The following is a 25,770-nucleotide window of genomic DNA, read 5'->3' on the forward strand; positions in this document are numbered from 1 at the left end:
GTTGATGAATTTTTTTTTCAATTCTTTGTGTTCGTACTTGGTACTTTGCGTTACCTCTCGGAGCGCGTTCGACGTTCGGTCAGCTGCAGATTGCCACTGGCGTAAACCTCGTCGACGCTCGAGCTCGCCTTGCTAGCTATGCCTGGGCCCGTTGTGCTCTGCTGCTTCTGCTGTTGCTCGGGATCCGTCGCGCCCGTCCTCGAGCGCCCCTGCTGACGCATCTTCCTTGACCGCGCCACAATTTTTTTTTTGTTTTCTCTTCTTCCACTCTCTTTTTGCGTTATTAACTTTATTTTATTTTTGTTTTTTATTTTTTATTTTTCACTACCACTTGGAGGGTGGGTTTTTTGTTTGGTACCACTGCAAAAAAAACCGCTCGCTACTGCCACGTTTTATATCATCCCTATTTTTACACCGGTGACCATTTGTTTTTGTGACATAACAAATGTATAATATTCGATGGATTTTCCAAAGGAGGAAAGAAAGGGTCGGCCGAGCATCATTTTGATGTTAGGTATGGGAGGGACGCAAATAAAAAGAAAAATTTGTAAAATCTAGTAGAAAGTTATAACGATCTCGCGAGAGAACGGCGGAAAAAAGGTACTTTTACCTATATGCGTGGGTACATCTATAATCCCATTCGTAAACGTAGGCCTCCCAGGAGTCTATATATATATATGGGTAATATCATCCATGTACAAGTCAGTCGGAGGGGGAGCGATGATAGGGAAACGAAAGGGGCCGAGCCCTGTATATATACACCGAGGAAGAAACATATTACCACCCCAAGTGGATATACAGGTATGTGTAAGTACATATACGTACGGAGCCGCTCCTTCGAACGACACTCTAATCAAGCCTACCCCCCCACACACACACAATAAGTTCTCGCGCTCTCTTGTTATAACTGGCTCCTTTACCTTTCTCCCTTATTTTTCCACACCGCTTACGCTATCACACGAGCGAGTTAAATCTATAACTTTTCCCCGTTTGCACGAGCAATATCTCTTGTGTGTGAGTAGAGACACATGGAGCTGTCCTCGCGTTTGATACACCCTCTTCCTTGTCTGTAGGTGCAATAGATGTTTTTTTTTTGCGCAGCTGCTCGTGTATATGCACGAACCGATAAAGATTCTCGTGGGTGCAACGTAAGCGCGTCACTCGCTGTGACTACGTATACACATATGTTAAATTAATTCAATATATTTTCATTGAGCGCGAAACGTATAAATGACAAGGCAAAATCAATTGGAAATACCGATGTTTGTACTAGATGATTCAATTACAGGAAAAAAAAAAAAAAAAAAAAAAAACCTCATCATGGAATTACATAATTTAATTTTTCATGCGTTGCGGGGGAAAGTAAAAGAAAAAAAGGAGGTCAGAGCTTTTACAATCAAACGGCATATAGATGACGAAACTTTTCCCTCTTGGATCGTAAAATTCTTTCCGTCGATCCGGCACACATCGCGTAACTTTACAACCCCAAGACCCTCCCCCCCACCCCTTATGTGATCAACCCCTACGTACACGTGTCCATAAGCAATATATATGGACACATTCAATATACATATAGATTATGTCCGCAAAATAAACTATACGTGCAAATCAAACCCACCGCATAATCAGCGGTGCAGTATATAGGTATAGGTATGTCATAAACGCGGTAACGAGGTCGGTCTGATATTTTGTCTTTTACTTGTTTGCTCGTGCCTTCTTATTTCTCTATTCCACGGTATTTTTCCCACCCTCCCCCCATATATACGTATATAGGAACGAACGACGTGAATAGAAACATATTGTATGTTACACACGTGTATCGATATGGACGATCGATATTTACGTGTTGTGCGGGTGTTCTTTTCTGCCGCGGGAAGTGGAGACTGACGTAAAGCACGTAACGATCCGCTCGAGTGCAACAAATGCCCCGGGGATGAGACGAGTCATTGCGGCTCATTCGATTTCACGGACAAAAAGCTCTGCTCTCTCTCTCTCTCTCGATACATAATGCATACAGAATTCGAGTCAATCTCATTTGGGTGGCGCGTAATAGAAACCCCGCGGAGCCGCAAGATTGGCTTCTTTTATTTTTTGTTCAGTTTTCAGGTTGTCGCAGATCTATGATTTTGCGTTCGAGTACACGTATGTCGATTATACGATGAAAATTTTGGAAAGTAGCGTTGGTACAGTGCAGCCGTAAAGATTTCACGTATAGAAGCAAAAGTTCCCTCGAGACCGATTGAACAGTATAGAGCAGTTCACTCGGGGGAAAAAAAATATTTGTCTGACGATGGTAGCACACCTCATAAAATCGCGTGAAATTTAATTTAAAAAGTTCGATAGGACATTCATTTATACTCGGAAGCTGTTAAACTTTGTCAGATTTATTTTTCTTTTATATCTAGAAAGAATTTGTTTTTCATACCCCAGGAGAGAGAGAGAACTTTGTAATTTTTCGGGCACAATCGCTCAGGTAGTGCGAGCATGCAGGAGGTGCATAAACTTGCACGCGGTCTCGTCGAAAGGAAAAATTGTATTGTAATTTCCGTAGGATTCCCCAGAGGGTAAGAGCCGTATATACGGACGCTCGTTTGTCCTCTCGTCTCTCGTTCCCTCGGCGGGAAAAGCAGAAAAGCGAAAGCACGATTCGATAACCCAACTGCACAAACGAGAAAACTTTATTCCCAAGTGAGCCACGAGAGCGCTCATTTGCCGCACTGGGAAAAATAAAATAGTGATTCACTTTGTCGGTGGACAAGTGCGGGCTTTGAATGTTACTACACTTTGTTGTTGGTTGGAAAATATGTCCTTTAAAAAAATAAAATAAAATAAATCCCTCTATTGAGCGACACGTGTGACGATATACGCCAAAGAGAATAACATCGAGGCGCGTGGAGATGGAGGGGCGATTAAGAGGCCGCGAAGCTCTCTTTTATCGGGAAAATTTCACCCGGCACTCGTGTATCGGTACTGATAAAAATGAACCTGCTGCGCGATCGATGGTCACGACATACCTTACATATACTACACAAGTGTAGATTAATACAAAAGTACACGCGAAAAATTTATCAACACCTTGTATCCCTCAACATTATGTTTAAGTATAATACAGCTTTTTTATTTTTTTCGTTAATTCCGAAAAGGTTGGACGATATTTCGGCCGCCGAGGATCAAACAAAAAAAAAAGTGATAAACTGCACCCTCCGGTGCAGACGCGAAAAAAAGGCTGACCGATTTGAACGGGGGAGAGGGAATAAAAAAACACTGACCAAAGAAACATCAGTGGTAACGAATCGCGGGAGAAAGGGTGGGGGGGGAGGGGTAAATAAACGTCAAACCACTGCGCGGCCTGTGTTTTGCCACGGATGGATTCAAGGCCGCGGGTTGGAAAAAGAGAGAGAGAGAGAGAGAGAGAGAGAGACTTCATCGGCGATCAATAGATTCCCCAAGGAAGAGGAGGAAGGCACACCACCTAGCTTTCTTTTTCTTTCTTTCGCTCGCTTCCATGTACGCCTAACCTTTTTTTATTCCACCTTTCGTTTTACGCAGCCCACGATCTATCCCCTATACTGTATACTTTTTTTTTGCACACCCACACACCCACTCTTTGTCTACCACACACACTTTTTTTCCCCCACTTCGCTTTGCAGTGTACGTGTTTGTTCGTCCCGACGATTCGACAAATCGTATAAGGTGTACACACAAAGGACCTGCTGTTGGCAATACAACGCAGACTGTGGGGAGGTCAGGGAAACTTTTTTAGAGGCACAGTTTACAAATGTTTTCTTACACCTACCGATTAACGGTCTACTAACTTTCCCTCTGGTAGTGTACATAAAAATAAAGCTACGTGCGCTCATAACTTTCCTTGAACCCGCACACATGGATCGGAGTGCCGATCTCGCGCTGGAAAAAAAGGGCTGATTTCGATTTTAAGCCTGTCTGCGGCGAGGATTTATGGGTGGACCCCCAGACTTTTTTTTTCTTTTCTTTCTTTTACGATTGAGCAGGGACGCGCTGAGCACTGCAAGCTCGAACTTTGTACTTTGTACGCTGGTGGAGCATACGAAATTTTTTTTTTCCTCTCTCTCCTCCTGTTCGTTGAAAATGCGATTCTTTGTCACTTTTTTACTCGGTGAATATTAAACCGCGATGAAGCCAAAAAAAATGTAAAAGCTTCAAGTTTACCGATCGAGCGATCGCCTCCCTTTATGATCCAACTGCGAAAATGAATTTTCCCCAAACCGTAGCGCATAAATATTACCCGTACCTGAAAATTCAACAGCCAAACAGCTGCAGATATCGCACTATTAATAACACGCGTGTGTGAGATATTGAAAAATCGGTAGCACGCGTGCTCGGTAACTCGATGTACATACGTATACATATACCTCTATGTAATAACGAAAAGCGCGGCGCGACTCAGCGATCGGAGATTATTTTAAATTTAGTCGAAAGGCACAAAGTGCCAAATCCTCGAAAGAAGCACTCATTGCCGATCCCGACAAAATCTCGGCTCTGATTCACGATTTTTAATATTTCAGACGACCCGTATAGGTATGCATATACATCGAACCAAGCGGGCTCGTCGATTTTTCAAATCATCCCCGAGGTTCGCCACGTTAACAGTACACCGCACCAGCGTATACACAAATAGGCAAGTCAAGTCGGTTACAACCGCGGGATTTTCAAGCAGATGCCAAGGTGGTGGTGGGAGGGCAATTGCTAATTGTAATTATAGACGCCCGCGCGCGTGACGCAAACGGCAGGGGTAAAAGGACAGGAGGTGCGCCGAGAGAAGCAACGGACAAGGGACCCGAAAAAGAAAAAAGGAAGAGCTGTCCGAGAATGAAAAAACAACGCAGTGATAATAATGATATTGTACCACAGGTGTATCTATGATAACGCGACAGCAGCAGCGAGCGGTTTTTCTTCTTCTTTTCGTTTCCCCTCAGAAGTCGGGGGAAAACAATTGCGTACTTTGTATAAGACACTCGCGAGCTTTTTGTTCCCCGCACTAGACACTCGAGCGTTGGCAACTCGCGTCGCGATAGAAGGGCACCATCGGGATTCGGCGAGTTCAGGAAAGTTGTGAAAACTACCTCCCCCAAGAAACAACACGACAACAACGACAACGGATCAGACACTGCTCCGTCGCGACCCGAGCAGAGGGGAAGGGAGGTTGTCGTTGGCGACGACGAGCGTCCGACTGACCGAGTAGTAAGTCCAGGCGAGCATCAGACATGTCACAGGTACGCTGTGTGCGCGGCTTTTCGAGTCTGCGCCGCGCGCTCTTTTTCGATCAACCAAAGGTGCGGAGGTGGTTCTAATGTATATCTTCGACGCGTACGTATACACGCGAGGCGAGGGTGTGCGAGCACCCGCTATATAATATCGCGACGAGCAGGGGGACAGCTGATCCAATGTCGAAGCAGCGGAGTCAAAGATAGAAGAAGCTCCTTGGCCGAGGGGCTCGGAGCTGTGAATTAAGACGTTGGGCGCGTTCGAGCGCGAGGTTTTTTTTTTTTTTTTTTGAAGACGCCTGGCTTGCACGGGCCTCCTGAGACGAATGGAGATTTATACGTTGGTCCTTTAGGAGTTTCTCCTTTTTTTTTCCGGACACATGCGTATGAAAAATTTTGTTAATTTCCCACGGGTGACAACTCTTTGGGGACTTTCTTCACCGACAGCAATTGCAGGGCATTTTTTTATCGGTTGCTCTTTTGGTGATTGCCACTTTTGAAATGTATGTTACAATAATTTTTGTACGAACTTTGCTTTATTTGGCTAGGTATTGAGAAAATATAACGAGATAGCCGGGACAACAACGTAAAAGTTATAATGAAAAAGGAAAGGGCCAGGATTGGAGGAGAAATGGAGGGCACTCGTGATGGAGAAGATAAAATTTCGGAGGGAAAGCAACCGTAGCCATATGACGGAGAAAAAATGGGGGGAAGGGGAGTAAGGGAAAAGGTTCTCGAGGGGAAAATATGGGGGTCTGAGCTAGGAATACGTATACGCGGAGGAGGAGAAAAAGAAGTAGAAAAAGCCGAAGAGGATAAATAGAGCCGAGCGGCAGAAAGTTTTCCCGAAGGTGTATAAGCAAGTTTCAGGGGTTCAATAACGTCTCGAGCTTTATGCATGAAAAATTCCAATTTCAAGTGCAAATGGTTGCCTGCTGCTCCATCGAAATTCATATCGAGTCACTCTCGTAGATTTTATACACCACATCTGCACCAAATGTCTCTCGTAATTGCAATAACCAAACTGTCGACAGACAAAATTCGTGAATTTGGTTTACTTGCGCTGTGCTATGAATAGCCGAGCGCTTATACGCGTTCATTGCAATAAATACATTGTTTTCGAGTACTACAACAAACCACCGATCTAGCGATCGCGCGTAAACAATACCGATCTTCTCCGTTGAAAAATTAACGATCCGCGGCGTTAGAAAAAAAAAAAAAAAAACTCCACGCTTCGACGTCCTCGTAAATTTATACACAACGGTGCGCCCGAGTAAGGCTTTTACAAAAAAAAAGCTCTCGAAAGAGCGACAACCTCGAGCGCCTGCCAAGATGGAAAAAAAAAAAAAAAAAAAACTACAGACAACGAGCGGTGAGAAGAGAGAGAGAGAGAAAAAAAAACAAGGCTCGTGGACTGTAAATAGTAAAGGACAAGAAGAAGAGACGATCGAAAGCTCCGGAAAGCACATTACAGGCGTACACGAGCGTCTCTCGGCTCGGCTGCTCGCTTGATAAATAAGCTGGCCGAGTTTTCCGACCGTGAACGCGCTCTCGGTTGCTTCATTTTGTAACGGAGACGGCAAAGAAGAAAAGGAGGAGCGCGTGTCACCCGGCTCCTCGCGTCTCCCCCCAACGTTTACCCTACAAAATAACAATCGACAGCTGGGGTGTCGTCGCGTGGATATAGCTGCGCCCGGTACACTACAACGGGGCCGACAGACGTGTATATACATATAGTCTACGACGAAAAAGTAAAGGAGAGATTTTTAGAGCAGAGAGAGCTATTTTGCCTTCTCCTCGGAGAGGGGTGTAAAGTTTTCCAATGTACCTATATACTGGAGTAACTCGGCTCGTTCGACATTTATTTGCCGTCGAGGGATTCGCTGCCCCGATGCCTGCAGATAAACTTTTTGCGCGTGGAGAGTGCGGAGCTTGCAGGCGGACAAATCCCACGGGATTGTTAATTTTTTTTTTTTATATTATCAAAACTTTGTACCATATCATGACACGTAACGGTATATTTAAAAAAATGAAATAGGTATCGAGGGGTAAAAAGTTTACTCACTTTGTTTTCGAGAGATTTGGATCGCTGGTCTTTCGTTTTTCGCGCACTTGTCGCTGAAAGAATAAAAAAAAATTATCACCAGTTCTTGATTACACCTTTGGTTCGACTATTCCACTAGCCTTTACTTCGATATTCGAAATACTTGGAAATTTCCGGGATGCTTACAAGTCGATAAAAAAAAAAAAAAAAAAAAAAAAAAAAAAAATCAAGTCTCAATAAATAAAAGCAAATTATTACTTTACAAAATTAAACGTGATCGAATGTTACTGTTGGAATCGACAAGCCAACACGTTTGATGGAAACGTCTTTGAAGCTTGGGGAAATCAATAAAGACATATCATCAGACTCACCTTGTGATGTATCCGCTCCTTGTAACTTTCGGACCTGTTTATGTTTGACGTCTTTGGCTTACTGGAAATATTCTGCTGCACCCTAATTCGCCGTGAAAAATAAAATCATCTTTTAATCACGACCAAGTACAAATTTTTCATTTTATAAAGTAAAATTCGAAAGAGAAAAAAAAAAAAAGGAAGCAAAAGGAGAGGGTTCGTCAGCTTACATTTCGGAAATGTCCTCCCTCGACGAGGGATCGTCCATACTATCGGCGTGTTCGCCGCTTCCGAAGACGGAAACGCGGCCTCTCTCGCTGCCGGCCCGTGCGCTTCCCGCCAAGCCGCTTCCGCGATGCTCTCCTGTGGAAGCAACAAAAAGTCCTTGACATTAAACCTTTGTCTTTCTTACAGATAGCGCTATTTATCTCATTGGGTGTATGTATCGTTATTATTATTACGTTGGCGGCAAAGTGTTTGAGATACGAAAACATCATTTTTATCTGTTGGACGCATTAATTGGTGCGATTTTTATAGTGATCCGATTCAATAAAAAGTCTCAAATAAATAATTAAATGCTTTAGATTCGAAATTTACTGAAATGACGTCAAACAGTAAGCATCGTCACTACATTTAAAAAGGCTATACCCAGTCAATTTCGTAAGTGCGATAAGATCCTCGTTGCAGTGAATTTTCCTGCACTAGATAGTTTAGCGGACAGGGCCGAGGAAGCAGACCGGAAAAAAAAAAAAAAAAAAAAACCATAATTACCTTCGACCAAACGGAGAAAAGAGGGGGGGGGTGGTGCAACGCAACGCGCTCTGTTCGTATCACCCGCGGTAACAAAAGAAGCTATATAGCTGCAATCACGACAACGAGATCCGGCAGTGTAAAAGCCGCCACAGGATCACAACTGCATACTTACGTGACAAAATGTATACATATAGGTAATACGGTGGTGAATTTTCCACACACCACTAGCTCCCTCGTTAATCAAGTCCAACAAACCCAATCCAATATATATATACACACTATACGTATATATTTGCATAACTTTATGCAAATTTTACCGCGAGACGTTCGGCAACTTTAGCAATAAGTATATAACATGTATTGTAATATATGCGTACAATTCAACTGACACTCGCGCCCGTACAATACTTTGTACAGGTATAACGCAATTCTCGACGATGATGGCGAGAAGCACGTATGATATGTATTAGGTGTGTATTTTGTGCATTGCACCGGGGAGTTGGGGGTAAAAGAAAAAAAGGAATTAGACGCCTCGCGCACTGGTTGTTACACTTATGCATGTATGTATATGAGATAGGTGTATTATAATGATGTATGTCATACAAGTAGCGGCGAGTGTGTCACGCGAGTAACCGTATAGCAGCATGCATCGTGGTGCGGCCGATGTATTGTGTACTTATACGTGTATATGTATATATTTTATGTGGCTGGTGTTATAGACACGTACACAGATGTGGTACCCAACAAGACGCTACGGACGGCAAACAAAAGGAGGCGGCATCATCATCAGCGTGGAGGCTCGGTAGGATGGTGACACGGCGGCAACAATATACTACTTTTATATACAGAACGAACGAGAGATATATAGATACGCGGCAAAAAGAGCCGCAGTGGTATAATAACTTGGACAACGCGGCCCTTGCACTGTCATCGTGTCATCACCGTCTCTCTCTCTCGTTCGGCCACGCTATATATACCATACGGTATACTTGTATATATGCTCTTATGTCATATCAATTACACACACGCGCTCGGCGCAATTAAACAATCGAGAGAGAGAGATAAGCGAGCGATACGGCGACGGCCGGCTGTTTGTACCTCTGTCACCTCTGACTCTCTTCCTTCTTCACCAGCTCGATCAGCCCCCGCCGACCCTCTTGTTCATCATTCATTGGGTACACCACGAAGGAGTATAATGTATACTTTCTTTTTTTACTTTTTATTACAAACTTTTTAATCGAGTAAAGGACGAGGGAGTTTGTGTGTACATATATACTCTGGTCAGGAGCGCGAGCAGTGTGTTGTCGAGGTATACCTTCGCACCGCCCGAGAGCCGAGGAGGAACTGTGGCAGAGCAACGCAGAGGAGGTGTGCGTGATGCCTGCACGCTCTGTCGGCTATACGGGGCTGTGGAGGCGAGAGCTGTACCGCGGGCAATTTAGGTATACACGGAAAATACGGAAAGATCTTCGAGGGAAGGAAGGAAAAAAAAAAAAAGGGGGAAGATGAGACGACCAAGTTGCAGAGGGGAAGCTGTTCCGGATATGTTTGGGTCGTAGGGTGGGCAGGAGGATTCCCTTCCCTCCCCCCACCCCCCACCGCTAAGTATTTCCGAGGGTGTTTCCTTGAAAAGTGGCGTTTCTAGTTATTATAAGGGTCATTGGTTATTGTTGATTATTTTCATAACGTCTAGATGATCTTTCGGAAACAATTGATGCGCGAGGAATTCGCGGGTATACCATGCCTTTGTTGTACGAATATCGTGACGTGACTCGAGTCAAGATTTTTCACCGAAAAGATATTGTATGAGCACTGTAGAATTCCGACTGGGGGGGGGGAGGAGAAAAATTTGGAGGTGGCTAATCGCACAGAGTCAGAGGTCGCACGCATGCACGTAAGCCACACTCAAAAGTGTCAATACCCATAGGTATATTATATATTATACGCACTCCTCCGCAGCGGGGATTCTCTCTCCCTATATATCTGTGGAAGCAACGCGGTATAGAGACAAAAAAAAAAAAAGAAAAGAGGATGAGGAGACAGAGCCGCTGCCGAATGTATAGACGGAATGGAGGGAGGGCGGAAGCGAGTATAGAGAGGAGGGCCTGGGGCTTCCGGTCCGACCAACGGCGCAACGATCGAACGCATCATCGTTTGTACACAGGCATAAAAATACTGCTGCTAAAAATATACGCGAGAGGAAGAAGATGCTGTAGGTGCGATGAGATGAGAGATCATATTTATATACGTACATGTATAACATATAACACCTAGACTCCCGGTATTTAACTGCACGTGTCTTTTCTTCCCTCTATGTGACCTCGTCTGTGACGTAGGTAATAATATCCAATATAACAAAACGATTCCCTCCGTCGTCTAGGTATATGCTGCGAACGTGATGATTCGTTGTAACCGGTGGCGGCGACGACGAGGCTCGCCCTTTTCCCTTTCCATTAACTTTGCTCAGTTTCGTTTGTACAGCTAAAAGCGCAACGTTAGGCATATACACTTGTATCAGCTGATACGGCACGCACAAAGTAAAGCGTCGGGTATAGGGGGTTAATGTTGCCGGTCGCTGATGCACGTGTTACACATATATAATAAAACAGATTCTCCCCCTCCCCACTCCCCTTTTAAACCTCTTGAGACGATGTTCGAGTGCATCTATATATAAGTATACCCCCTTACGTGCATTTATGGAGACGTTTGTGAAATCGACTGGAAAATTTTGCTTCGATATTTCGATCTGTATGGACATATAGTGCTCTCGAGAACGGTACGTTGTTTTTCATCATTTTACGTATAGGTGTGTGCACTGCATCAGGTTGCCGGAGAAAATGGGTACACGCAAAATTATGCGATAAAAGGATCGACGGGTGGATGCTGCTTTGATGAGCATTTTTCCAATATTTTTATTGACGCGATGATGCATATTACGTAAGGTCGTGTAAAGGAAACAGGGACGAGGATGGACAATAAAAAAAAATGTTAATGTTGGGCACACGAAATTTTATTTAAACTTCGAGATAAAAAAAACTTGCGTACGTATCCTCTAAAGAAAGAAAGAAGAAAACGAAAATCAAGAATAAGTGTGTATATATATAAGTAAATCGAGGCATTCCCAAATATTTTTCGTCTCACGATCTGGCATGCAAAGCATGTACATATATATGTATACGTGGGTGCAGTACACGCGTGTAAGGCATATATATATATATATACGTATGATGTACAAGTGGGTGCACGTGTGACGAATTACAACGAACAAAAAGAAAATCTACTGTTAACTCTTACGTCACGTACATTCAAGTGCATGCATGCATACTATAAAAGTTGCGTGTATTATACTTTATATAGTATTGTATACACCCATGCACGAAGAGGAGCAAAATTTACCGTATAATGTACAATATGTGTATAAATGTGTATGTAAAACACAGATGGTTCTGCCGCAGTGGCGAACATATTTCTGATACTTTGCCAAAAGTTGGACGAGCGCGAATTATTCGAGATTTAACGAGTGCTATCGGTCGGCTAATTTAAGACCCCGCTACACACACGAGCAAAGCTAATCACTCGATTTGCCGATTGATTTTGCAGAAAAGCTCAAGCGGCGTTGGTCACCTCTTCTACGTCGGATGGATACCACGCGTATGCATACTATTTTTTTTCCGGGCGGTCTACGTTGTTGCTTCCCGAACGCAGGTATATTGATCTCCCTGTTTATACGAATATGCTGCAGCGCGTTTATTTCCATACTGCCGGTGTATGTATATACTAATGCCTTGGCTCGATCTGGCTTTCATATACGCAGCTTTGGTGCATTGTGTGCGGGGCTCTGGCGAGCGCGTTGCGTATAAGACGCTTCACTGACGTTTCAATTGATTCGCGCGCGAGACTTATACTTTATATGCGGGTGCACATCAACAAGAGCATAGCGCATCTCAGACGAGGTTCGCCCAAGTCCACACTGTTTATCGCCGTTTATTCATTTTTTATTCAATATTAAGATTTAAACAAGTTTTTATCTTTTAATATTCTTTTGATTCAAGATTTTTTGTATGTATAATATTTGGAGTGCAAAACAACAATCGCTGATCTAAAGAACGACGGATGGGCGTTCGTGTCGTTCGAAACTATCGATCCAAATAGGTATGTAGGGAAAAAGTTGGGCAAGAAAGTAGAATGTTTTGAAAGTGTCGAGCTGCTGCTGATTTCATCCCGAAAAAATGTGTTATCTCCAACAGAGGGACAGGGCGCGACAGGGACGGCCGACTTATAAGTATATTTTAATTTTATTGCGAGAAACCGCGCGATAGTCGGTGTGACATTCAACGTGTTTTCCTTCGGACTGAATGTATACCCAAGTTGTGGAACCCCAGGGGGATGTAAATTCAATTGGGGGGTTTTCCCGAACCAGTTGTTCTGTCTGGGTCGAATTTGGTTATTTTGGTCGCACCTACGTTGGGAAAAACATTGTTCGAGTACTGGAGAGAGAAACGGAACACTATAGACTAGGGCAATGAACAACAAAAGGACCCTTGGACCATGCGCTCCGAAAGCGTCACGGAAATTGCCATCGAATATTTAAGTATTTATTATTTTGCGGCAAGTACTCGACAACATGTATATGGGTACAATAAGTATGTCAAAACAAATTCAAACCAACAAACACAAAAATTCTATTTTAAAAAAGAAAAATCATCACAAGGTTTCTCTTTACGTAAGATTTTGAAATACTCGCACTGGCAATGTGCACTTAACAGGTGCACATGTAAGAAGTCGAATTCAGCGGAATTGCCGCGGTAGGCGCCGATCGTCGACGTAAGTATATGTATGAGTATGTTCGTGCTAAAGAAAGAACCGGAAAAACACGTCGCAAGGGCGCCTTGGCCACGCGCCGTCCTTCCTAAATGGGATATCGAAGATGAAGACGACGACGACAAGCTTGTAGTACAAAAACCGGCTCCTCTTCCTTTGCTTGCCAATTAAGTATATTATACCGGTATGCGTGTATTCCCCACAGGTTCACATCACTGTAACATCATGTGATCTACGTGACGGGCGCACTTGTTATTCGTACCTCGAACTACACTGACCACTACGAGATGTGGGTATGGGTGTACCATTTGCCGATTTTTTTTTTTTTTTTTCTCTCTCTTTTCGGCACGTGTGAGTATGAGTGTTGGGTTACAGTAGTAGCACTATCACAAGAACAGTAGAGCATCGACTCAAACTCAAATGAGCCTGTTGTAAGAAAGAGGACATTGACTCTCTGTTCTCGTAGTTTGTATGTGATTTTTGAACAGTGGAGGTTAACGGGTGCTTTGATTTCGTGTATTGTTGGTATATACATTCGAGCTTTTCGAAGTGGGATGTCAAATGTTAAGTGCTCATCAATAATTGAAGATACAAATCTCAGAGACCAAAATAATTTAAATTAAATTAAATCGGAGATGAACGCTTTAACCGATCGTTCCGTCGATTTGTATTTGTACAAGTCTGATTACATTTGTAAAAAGTCTGAGATTAGAGCAATGACAGAGTTGACGAAAATTCCGAAAATTAAGACCGATTTCCATTCGAACAACACGTTTTGCCCTTAAAAATCGGTAACACTCAAGAAGCCACGCAACTTTACTCGCAACCCACCTTTCTATAAACCGATCTTTTAATATACTACCATTCATATAGCCACACGTGTGCGTGGAGGCACTCTTTCTCTATACTTTTGACTGAAAGTGTGTACATGTTACACACACGCGCGCGAACTCCTAAAATAATAAATTCCCACGAGCGCGTGTGCGCATTAGCATACATATATACATACGTGCTTTTTGGCATTCGAGCAAGTCAGCGATTAATTGGCACAGAAGATGGAAATCGTTGATCGGTACACCGTACGTATACATCCAACACGACGATACGCAAATTTGTACGATATAAAATATATATATTTTTAGAAACACGGCAACACGGACTCACGATGTTTACATACAACACAAGACATCACGAATAAGGTAAGAATGGGTGATGCCCGCGTCAATGCGGCGCAAAGATCGTCCCACGAGATTTTTGCTCGGCTCCTATACAGTTTGGAGGAGTAAGTATACATATGGCTTGTGTGGTTCTTTACCGAAAAAAAAGTATAACCGGTATTTTCCCTACTCCCTGTCTCTCCAAATTATGCAAATTAATTTCATTTTTTAACACAAGGTTGTATCAGTTGCCGCGTGACAATCGTGAATCGGAGTCTTGTATACGGAATTTCATACAGTTTGCAAAACCATCGTAAAAACCTCTGTATCTGTGGCACGTAATGGAAAGAAAAAAAAACTGATTTGCATTAGATGTGATCGACATCGATCAGTGGAAAAAAAGTATCTCAAAGTAAATATTATACCGATTAAGCTCGTATTACATTGCATTATCGTCATTTCGAAACACCACCCGCATCGATGCAGACAGAATACACACGAAGATAAAAAAAAAAAAAAAAAAAAAAAAAAAAAAAAATCGATAGAAACAATAAAAATATACATGTAAATTCCCAGCACTCGTGATTGCAATTTACCGCATGTATGGGCATCAGACGGGCTCTTGAAATATCAAACATTGCTAAATAAATGTTGTCGCGCGCGCGCACACAAGTTCACGCGTATTTTTTCTCTTTCCCTAATACAACGCCTTCTCGAAACGCTGCAACGAATGCACGTGTATCGTGTAAGTAATACACGTCACCCCGGTGATTCACCCGCGAGATTGCATTTTTTTTCTCCTTTCGTTGACAATAGATTTTTTTCTTTTCTTATTTTTTTTTTTTTTTTCTTATTTTATAAGTAAAAAAAAATTCCTCGCGGTCATCACTTGGTGCCGGACATATGAAGATGATAGACAAGCTATTGTCAAAATAAACAATGAAATATGCCTGACGCTATTTACGTTTTAAATTAATTGTATGAATTCGTGTCCTTCTATTACAAAGTCCGAATTTACCGATTACAATAATAAATTGAGCTTACGTCAAAAAATTCGTACACTTATTTTCGTTTATTCCGTACACATTGAATTGTTTGCGACTCGTTAGAAAGCTTAAAAAAAACCTCTCATTGATGAATTTCACGTTTCACGGGTCACGAATAAAGTTCCAAGCAGAGTGCAATGTTTATGTACAAGTGATCATGACGCGATAGAGCGTATAGAGGAATAAAAGCAAAACACAAGAAATATGAGAGCTAAAAACGCACGGTGTTATCCTACGAGTCCTAAACGATGCAAGAAAAAAAGGCTTCAAACTTCATATTTTCTCGTACATACAGAGTTGGAGTGTAAAATTGGATAAAAGTGTAAAAGGTTCCAACGATCAAGCCGAGTTATTGATGATTTGGGCGTTGTTTCTCTTGAAATCGTTCGTTGAAACAAATAAACTGTTGATTACTCAATAAGGTATAAATGTAAGTTCCAATAAATCATGTAAATTAGTAGAAAAATAAAAAGAAAGGAACGACTGAAACCGTAACAATGGATACGTAACGCAAACTGGCGTATGTAAACATCGGTATGGAATTGACGTTTTAGTGTCAATGCTAGGTCAAACCGAGTAAATCGGAAAGGGAACGCGCGCACATGTATCTATAACATGCTGAGTGTCTGCCACGCGAGTTCATTAACGCTCAGATGGAAAATGTTATGATTAATCGGTGATTTATCATCGAAAAAAAAAAAAAAAAAAAAAAAAAAAAAAAGACTAACAAGCAGGATCCTCGCTTTTGCAGTTACACCACTCTTCGAAAAGTTTGAGTACTGCTATCTATCTACAACTCTTTTCTCGTGGTATGTTTAAGAAAAAAAAAAAAAAAAAATCAAAGTTTAAAAGGCTTGGAAATTTGATGGAAACACGCGTCCATTCGTAAGGCATTTTGCTTTGAAGTACAATCGAAAACTTTTACCTTGTGGACGACGTGAGCGCGCGTGTGACTTCGATATGTAGATACAACGAATTCGCAGATTAGATTCGTACGTCGAGACATTTTCGGCGACTTACTCAGCAGAGCTCTCTCTCTCTTTCTCTCTCGACTCATGTTTGCCTTGTGACTTTGCGTATAACTTAGTCATTATCATTTTGTCGTAACTCTGATTATTGTACCTACGGATTTATGCGATAAATCATGGCTTCGAGTTAATTAGCACTTTGTTTCGATGGAGTGTGTGTGTGTTTTTTTTTCAATAAAATACGCATACACAAACGATGTCGAAACGAGTTTCAACGGTAAGTAAATAAAAACGATTCGTCAGCTCGCTCGTGTTTCGCCTTCGAAAAATGCTTATCGATTTTGGTGATGCCGAGCGATGAATTAACACCGGGAGAAACCATATAATTATTTTAACTCTAGGGAGGGAGAGAAAAATGTTTTTTTAAACAAACAACAACCTCCGCCGTTCCTGAGGCCAGCCCTGGCAGCGCATTTGAGCTGTTCCTGCAACCTGGCGATCAGCGTGTCCTGATTAACGGTCTCGTTTTTCTTGCTGTTCGACCAGCGCACAGTGGCCAAAGTGTCCCAGACCCTGGCAATCGTGGAATTCCTACGTTTGGCATCTTTGGATGCGGCTCTATGGTGATGGGTTTTGTTGGCTGCCTTGGACCGGAATTTTCGCTGCGGCTGCCGGTTGCGTCCAAAGCGCTGGATCCGCGCAGTCGTCGGTATCATCGGAGTCGACGAGGCTGGCCGACTCGACTCGTCGTCCTCGTTGTCCTCCTCGTTGTTGTTGTCTTCGTCCATTTGGCGCTGACCCGTCAAACCCGCTATTATCGGCGAGTGCAGTTCCAACATATTGCTGTTGCAGTTTGCCTTCTTAATTATCGTCTTTGACTGTAGTTGTACTACTCTCGTCACATGTGATTCTTGATACTGACCCTGGTCCTTTTTCTTCTTCACTTTCTCTTTTGGTTTTTATAGCGAAGAGACAATAATTGACAATATTTATTTTTGTTTCTTATGAATAGACAAACTACTAGTCGTTGGCGAATTATTTTTGAAAACATTTCAAGCAAAGTAAAAAGCTGTGTCGGATGATCGCAGTTTTGTAAGTACCATGATTGCTCAGAATTTTAAAGAAGTAACGAGGTAACCAATTTCTTTTGACCGTTTAAAAGATGAAAAATAACAAGTGGTAAAGTTTGAAGATTAAAAAAAAAAAAAAAAAAGAGAGAACGTGCCAAGATAAACTTTTTATCAAGAAGCTGTATTTCATTGGGATATGTTTGCTTTTTGATCAACTCGCTTTTATTAAAACAGAAGTGCTGAGTAATCCGTGGTTACGAAATATATTATTTACAGAGCGATTAATCACAGACGAGATAGATACATTTAAAAATGAAGCAATAGAAAAATCATGCTCTTTATTAAGCAAGTCTGAAAACTTTGACAATATAATAATCTATACGCGTAAAAGTGTGAAGCTTTGTAACAAATGGCAGTATGAGTGATTGCAGCAGCCTTTATAAAAAACAACACAAGAAGTTGGAACCAACCTTTTGCTGTATCTCCTGCAATCTCTTGATGGCAACTAGTTTTCCAATATCAACATTATATTTATGTTGATGATATATCGTACATGCACAACAAAAACAACAACAAAACCTCAAAAGTAGTAGATGCCGATCTCTGGTTATTAACCTCGAATTTGATTCTTCACGTATATTTTATACACTCTTTTGCCAATCTGTTGAACTTATCTACACTTTTTTCTCAAAAGTATCATCAACAATAATTCGCCAATCTTATACGTAAGTTTAGGTATAATAGCAGACAGCAACGCGATAAACGGAACGAACGTTCAACTCACTTTTGGATTTCATAAATGTAAATCACTCCTCTTCAGCTCGAATTATAATATCCTCTTGTAACTTGAGACAAAAATTGTTTAAAACAAAGTAAGTATATGCAGAACACGCACTTGAACACTAAAATAAAACCAACGAACGGAGATACGGCAAGTTCCAAACAAATTCGAAACAAGACGCGCACTGTGTTGGGCACTGTTAATACCTTGGCGGGCAAATAAAAGGTGAAAAGAAGAGAAGAGAGAATAAGTATAGACAAGAAGCGACGAGGCGGCTGCTCTACACTGCTGCTCGTACTTCGAAAAAGACCGGCCGACTGTCTGTCGTTGCTGCTGGTATATGCCGTACAGCAGTTCTCTCTCTCTCGGGTAGTTTCAGCTTTGCTCGATTCCCCTCTTTCTCCGCCCACCAAAAGATAAATACAAAAAGGTTAAGGAACGATCCGCCAGCAGTCCCAACAACTTTCAATAATACGGCAGCAGCCGGTGGTCCTGTTTCTCTCGTATATAATGGAAATATGCGCGTATATAGAAATAGGAAAACTCAAACAGTAGGGCACGCGTCTGTATCTTTAGGTATATATACAATAGAGGATCCAACGGCGGCCACGCGTGTGTGCGTGCAGTGACGTACAGATACAGAGGTACTTTACTATTACTTTCCTCGTCGAGCCTTCGCTCCTTACTGAGTCAACTGAGAAGAGAGGAATGAGAACTATAAGAGGAACAGCGCACTAGCTGTCGGTGCCAAGCATATAAGTAAGCAGCTGCTGCTCGATGCCTGCTGCCGGCTGAGCGGCATGTATTATGCGCGTATATACAGGTATGTACGTGCACACGTTGTGCACTGCAGATGATCGCGTTGCCTCCCTCGGAACATCGGGACATTTTGAGCTGAGATTCGGCAATTGGAAGTACACTTGTTGTTTAATCATTATTAGGTACCTATCAAGTAAGTATTGGGACTGATTGTGCGGAGACACGAGAGAATCAGAACATCGCGTTGTCCCGTTTTAGCCAAATGTCATGTCAGGGCCATTTTTTGGTTTTACACGAGCACTGCGTACGGGTATAATTTTTAAAAGGTAAAACGCCCTCGTAACATAATAAGTATCTCTCGTCTTGTGCTGATGCTACAATTCTTAGTACGACTTTGGACTCGCAAGCCTTTTTTTAATTGATCTTTTTTCCTTGTTCCTCGAGACGTACTTTGGGACTCTCGAGTCCCATACGAATTGACTTTTATTATTATTATTAGAGCTTGCGTTCCGCCGTTTATTTCTACCACTCGCTGAAGTAATCAACAAAAAAAAACGACATCTTTCAACCTCAGCCTCAAAATTAAAACAACAAAACACGATGTCCAACTTTAATCTTCGGCTGCGTCAGACTGAGTGTACCTATAGTTGTATTGCTTAGTAACATTATACATATATGTGCTTTAATGTCACAGCTTTTTTGGTTTCTAAGTTCATCATCAACGGGACTCGGACGCGGTCGAACGCAGCTTATCTGGAAGCTATTCTCGAATAAGTATATAATTTTTGAGCTCTGATTTCTGAAGATCCTCCGTACAGAGACCACTCGTAAGTAATTATACTTATCCTGCATCTATCAAAGTTTCGGATGTAGATGAGCACAGAGTGGAAAGGAGAGTAACGCGACACGAGAGAGAGTGCGATTGTTTATGCGAAACGGGCCAGGGTGAGTATAACAACGACTCTTGTTTGCCGTTTGGGACTAATAAGCGGATTTCCGTGATTATCAATTACGTGCGTGTAGATGCAATGTACGTATAGTTGGGCGAGGGAGTGTATACATTGCGCCTGATCATCTCTGGCCTGAACAGAATATAATATTATATATACGCGCAGGGAGCAATCGTTTTTAGTTTCACGTACGGTGTACACGCATCATTCGGCGTTTTGCCAAAAATGAGTTTGCCGGAGGGGAGTCGGTGATAGGATCTAGTTGATGGTGTTGTTGTTTCACATCGATCAATCTTCCTTTTCTAGAGAGTAAGGTGCATTGCTCTTCGTGGTCATCAGGGTTCGGAAGAAATAAAATAACTGTGCTCTTGAAAACTTGAGCGGTGGATTGGAATCTTAGTAGAGTATACCCCCTACGATTCTTGTTCCACAAAAGATCATCATTATATTATGTGTAATGGTCTCCGCGTTTGTACAGAGATAAGCCTGCTCGGGTACAGTTATAACTTATACGTGTATAGGTACCACCGCGGCTTTGCTCGCCGTCACTGCTTGAAATAGGCATGGACTACACGTGAAGCCGAGTCCTCGCATACTTGATCGTTTGGGCGAGTAGTCTTTAAATTTTGTTACAATAGTTTATGTGAACTTTGATAAACATTAGAAGTTAATTTTCGTATCGTTATGGTTGAGTTATCAACGTGTGCATTAAAAAACATAAAGGAAAATTATTTCATTGCTTCTTCTTCTGATGTCACGTAGGTACAACTATTTTTGGAGACAATGAGAGTACGGTCGTCAAGTATAAATGTATGATAAAAAAAACGCATCCCCATCTCTCCCCATTGTAATTGCTGATTACTTTTTTAACGAGTTTGTGTGAATATTAGTGACGCTGATGGGTGCACGTCATGCACACAAGCACAGTATACCACCGCCAGCTATATGCAGTATGCAAGTCAATAGGTGGTCTATTATCTGCCGAACGCTTCAACCTTGAGTGGCTGTACTCTAAAGAAAAAGCGTTTGTGTATACTTGCGTGCGCGCGTAACGATTTCCCAGATCATGCGCATCTCGTTTTCGAGCACAATTTGTCGATTTTTTTTTTTCTTAACGTACGCGATCTCTTTTACTATCATGCCTTTTTTTATTGAGGAAATGACGACTGCACGCATTGGAAGAGAGAGGACGGTGCATTACGTAAGTTGGTTCGTTTGAGTGTCTAGGTCTATTTGAGTCACGCTAATTCGTTAGGCTATCGATAACGATGGCTTTTTAATCGACGCAACGTGATTTTTCAGACTTCGTGTTCGCAGAGGCGTCACGGCGCGAGTACTTATGTTGTGTTGTATTTATATTTGGAAGTAAAATTGTGTTTTATTCTCAAACACTTGCCAAAAATTATTCGAAATGTCAACATATATGATGGATTAACAAAGTTAATAATCATTTATACAAGCACTTACCGTTCTCTCCGTCACCCAAAGGACTGCTCTCTTCGTCAGCTCTCTTTTGACGCTCGACTATGGTTGGGAAAAGATCAAGCCATTAATTTTTGGTCATGCTTTTGAAAAAAAACTTTAAAACACGATATTTAACAAAATTACCATGATGGAACTGATTTTGATTCTGGTGTGACGGAGGCTTCTTTTCTAGACGAATACGTTCCATGAGTTTACTGATACAGTCATTACCTTTATCCTTTTTAACTAAAGGACCTGGACAGTTTTCTTCGACGATTCTAACACACTGACGATGAACGTTAAGGGTACAATCTAAAAGCATAATGAATTTTTAGTAAATTTTTAGAAATCGTTTGTAATTAAAAGTGTTTCACGAGTATTACAATACTTACTACTGCATTGATAACCTTGAGGGCCGATACCACCGATTATGAACTGGCAGTGATTGCAATATTGAACGGTGTAGTACTGGATGATGACGAAATTATGACCTTTGACTGACATCTTTCTCTGCTTAACAGTGTATAATCTAGCTTTGATATGCGATTTGTCCTTAGCAACGAATGTCGGAACGCGATCCACGAATGTCAGCCGCACTTGAAATACTTTTGTTAACACCGTGGCAACACCAGCTGCGATTGAAAATTTGCGTTGATCGATGTTCTCTTTTTCAATATCCTCCCTGTCCCAAAAACAAAGTATTCTCTTGAGTTTACTAAGAAGTGAAATAAACATTATTGCTTCTGAATCGTTTATCAAACTTACAAATATGTTTCCATTTTTGGTAAAAGGTATGTTTCGATGATTTTAGTTTCTACGTTTTTATCACAAGCGCTTTCGTCGAGTTGAGCATCGCTTGGTCCGAAAAGCGTACCCAACCCAGCTATTCTCTTCTGCTGAAAATCAGCTAACTGTTCGTTAAGCTCCTCCTTTGCTCGACTCCTTGCTTTCCAAAATATCTATCAAAAAACACATTGCATGAATATTTCAATACGGAAGCTTTTTTATGAATATGAGACAGTTTGCTTACTTTTCGCAAAATTTCTTCTTTGTCGGATTCGTTTTGTAAAACGTTATCGATTTCACGAGCAATATTTTCATCTACGTTATTAAGACGCAAAGGCTGCAAGCGAATAAATAATGTCAGTCACAGGAAGTTTTTAATTTCTTTAATTTGAGTTAAATTTTTTTTCAAGACTTACAGCTCCAGGTACTAAGAAAGTCGAATGAATTTCGTAAGCCCATTTTTTCATTTCTTTAGCATTTCCCTTCTTATAAAGATCGGTTATGAGGTAGAATAACTGAAATAAAAATAAAATTTGCTTACTAAAAATATCCAGCATTCGTTATTGTTCCAATGCAATGATTGTGTACGTGTTATTACCAGACTAGAGGGATCGCTATTGGAAAGAACGTAATTCATGAAAACAGCGAGATGAGCGTGATGTTGCCACAGCTTAGATAACAATTTAAACGGGCCATGATCTTCCAACTGCCCCTGTGTAAAACACAATAAGCATTTTTTTTTTCTTCTAGAAATACAAAAATTGACATAAAATAAAAGTAGATTAATTTATTTAAAAAGCCCTCACAACTTCTTGATCGCTCATATCGTCGTCCTCCATTGATATGATTGGCTGCTGAATCATTGGCATTCCTGGACTGCCTCCATCTATTACGCTCTGCGATCTCGGCGAAGATATTGCGTTGAAGTTATCAATAACACTCTAAGCACGTAAAAAAATATTCATCAATAACTACTGCTGATTAATGTATAGTTCATTGATAATCTCTATTCAAAAACTTTATCTCACTTCATTGAGAGACGAACAGGAGCTATCCCCATACGTGGGAGCTGGGTAGGGCGGTGGAGGTGTACCGGGTGGTGTTCTGTGTCCTGCCTGTGGTTCATCTAAATCTATACCGCTGTAGCGACCGCCGCCAGGCCTATTTAACGAGACTGACTGCTGAGCTAACTCGTTCATCAACTCCGTGGCAATGAAGCGTCGGCTAGCTTCGGCTGAAGATATGATGCCCAACTGCTCGGGACTCGATTTCGTACGTTGGTGCTTGCTTAGTACGCTGGATGAGCCCAAGTGGGCGCTGGAGAACTGTGAGTGATTCAGAGTTTCGAGTTAATTGATGAGTGTTTGGAGATATTATTTGTCGATTTTTCTTATCTGGTTTAGTAATACTTTTTTTTTGTCGTAAGCAAAAGTCAACCTCATGTTTCACATGAAAATATGCGTAATATAATTTATAAACAGAAAAAAGGCTAATAATAATAGTAATAATAATAATAATAATAATAATAATAATAATAATTATAATAATAAAATTAAAAAGTTGCTACAAAAATATAAAAAAGTTTAATTTGTACATTGCTGTAAACTACAACAATTAAATGTTGATGTAAAAAAAATAACTTATAATAACGAGGAAAATTGAAGCGTCTTGAGATTAAGCAGTTATATCACATACAATCAAAACACTAATTTACATGTACAACTGGTTAGAACAAATTATTGAATACATTCATTATATACAATTATGTGTAAACATGCAACAAAAAGTCAAACAAAGATATTTGATGTAATCTTTTATGATAAAAAATAATGTAACTCATCATTATAGACATCAACTAGTTTGTCAAATAATTGACACCCATCTGTTGTTGACCAGTACCGTGTTTTGTTGACTTATATTTTAAAGATACAGTATACTAGAAAAATACCAACAGTTTAAACCTTACATTGGCATTTGAGAAAAAAAATTTTTTTTAGCATACTGTATCTGAGAATTAGGTAACTTAAATTTAAAAAAAAAGGGCAGAGAGCGTGTACACGGCTATTCTACTTACAGTGTTATGCTTTTTACCGCTGGCGATGGGATGCGTTAAGTGTCTGTCTGGCTCTGACTTTACTATTGGACTCTGTGAATTAGGATTTGGTCGCGGCGGCAGGGGTGGCGGAGACAGGCTCTGCAAAGTCAAGCCCTTGCGGGAGGGCAGAGGTGGCGGTATGTCACTACTACCACCTCTGAAGGAGGCTGAGGACAGTGCGTGCTGATGGGGTAAGGAGACATTTGTTACCGATGGACAAAGCTGTAAGACACAACAAAAGTCGGTGAGCCTGATATTTATATTTATTTTTATGTTCATTTTATTTATCTATTTTTTATTTTTTTTCATTTTTTTTTTCATTTTTTTTTTTTTTTGACTAGATGATGGCTTAGCCATTATCGCAAATGGGAAATCCGAATTGTTTTCAAGGTATTTTTCCAGATCAATTGTAGTTGAATTATCAATGTAAAAACTCTCATTAGACTTTGGTTGTGATTTTCTTGAAAATATTGCAATAGGCTCTCCATGGTTAAAATTTTGTTAAAGTACAAACGTGGATGCATTAAACAGTGACTGGTTACATTAAACGTAAAAGTATGTGTACCCAAACAATAAAGAGCAGCAATAATAGGGTAATTCTTCATGAAAATTTAACGGGAGAGTGTACTGTATATAATTGCATTTAATCATGTATATCAGCAGGCTAACCATTCATATTGAAATTGGTAGTAAACGAACAAAATTAAATGAATGAATAAATCCAAAGGATGCAAGAAAAACACTTTTCATATAAGACATAAGCTCAGTTTCAATAAAAATATGTGTACATGTATGGACACGAAAAAAAAAAAAAAATCACTGCAAACATGTCTTTACAGATAGATATTTACATAAAAAAGATTGTAACCACACTCTAACACAAACTCGGGTAATGAGAAAGCATAAATTGATGTTCATACTTGATCAAGTTGCTCTTGCAACTTGTTACACCGGCGCTCCGCGTTGCCGAGCTCGGTCTGCAGCGAGACAATGCTATTAGCGTTGCCAGCAGCCGTCTGCTTAGCCAGTTCGCTGCGCAACTTGTCAACGTGACTCTGCTCATTTTCCAACATCAATTGCAATGTGAAAATACGTTGAGTCTCCAGCTGACGCATTTTTTCGTTCTAATTGAATCGATTCGTTAATTGAATGATTCGATCGATTTACAATGTTATCGCGGAAACGTGTGATGATAAAAATACGTTATCTTACGTCGACTGGCTGCGGTCCGGTGATTCTTTCCGTACAGGACGCCGGAGCGGTTGAGGCTCGGTGAAGCGACGTTCCCTGAACTGGGGAAACCAGCACGGAGCTCGTCGATAAGCTCGTTGGACGGTGATGGTGGGAAGACGACAGTCCGGTTGCCATTGTCGGATGCGATTGTTGTTGCACTGTTAATACTACTTGTGTTGATGCTGAAATAAAAAAAAAAAAAATAAAAAAAAAAATTAATTTGTCATTAAAATTAATTTTTATGACAGTT

General features: G+C 41.1%; 1 protein-coding gene across 6 annotated transcripts in view; it reads right to left on the reverse strand.

Moving 5' to 3' along the window:
- The window catches only part of RhoGEF2 (Rho guanine nucleotide exchange factor 2), a 36,159-nt gene that overhangs the window by 5,977 nt on the left and 4,412 nt on the right, over positions 1 to 25,770 (reverse strand). For 4 of the 6 annotated variants that reach the window (XM_089589690.1, XM_089589687.1, XM_089589686.1 and 1 more), the window contains 15 exons: positions 25,500 to 25,702; positions 25,208 to 25,411; positions 24,267 to 24,509; positions 23,221 to 23,517; positions 22,999 to 23,133; positions 22,791 to 22,904; positions 22,609 to 22,707; positions 22,437 to 22,529; positions 22,172 to 22,365; positions 21,799 to 22,088; positions 21,551 to 21,718; positions 21,410 to 21,466; positions 7,868 to 8,000; positions 7,659 to 7,740; positions 7,309 to 7,361 (listed from right to left, as the gene is read on the reverse strand). In XM_089589690.1, coding sequence (XP_089445816.1) covers positions 7,309 to 7,361; positions 7,659 to 7,740; positions 7,868 to 8,000; positions 21,410 to 21,466; positions 21,551 to 21,718; positions 21,799 to 22,088; positions 22,172 to 22,365; positions 22,437 to 22,529; positions 22,609 to 22,707; positions 22,791 to 22,904; positions 22,999 to 23,133; positions 23,221 to 23,517; positions 24,267 to 24,509; positions 25,208 to 25,411; positions 25,500 to 25,702 — 2,365 coding nt within the window. The remainder of the gene's footprint in view (positions 1 to 7,308; positions 7,362 to 7,658; positions 7,741 to 7,867; positions 8,001 to 21,409; positions 21,467 to 21,550; positions 21,719 to 21,798; positions 22,089 to 22,171; positions 22,366 to 22,436; positions 22,530 to 22,608; positions 22,708 to 22,790; positions 22,905 to 22,998; positions 23,134 to 23,220; positions 23,518 to 24,266; positions 24,510 to 25,207; positions 25,412 to 25,499; positions 25,703 to 25,770) is intronic. The other 2 variants (XM_089589689.1, XM_089589691.1) reach the window with 2 other exon arrangements.

The sequence above is a fragment of the Copidosoma floridanum genome, unplaced genomic scaffold, assembly GCF_036245765.1.
Source record: "Copidosoma floridanum isolate Cflo_tuat_1 unplaced genomic scaffold, Cflo_Japanese_pri ptg000009l, whole genome shotgun sequence".
NCBI lineage: Eukaryota > Metazoa > Arthropoda > Insecta > Hymenoptera > Encyrtidae > Copidosoma > Copidosoma floridanum.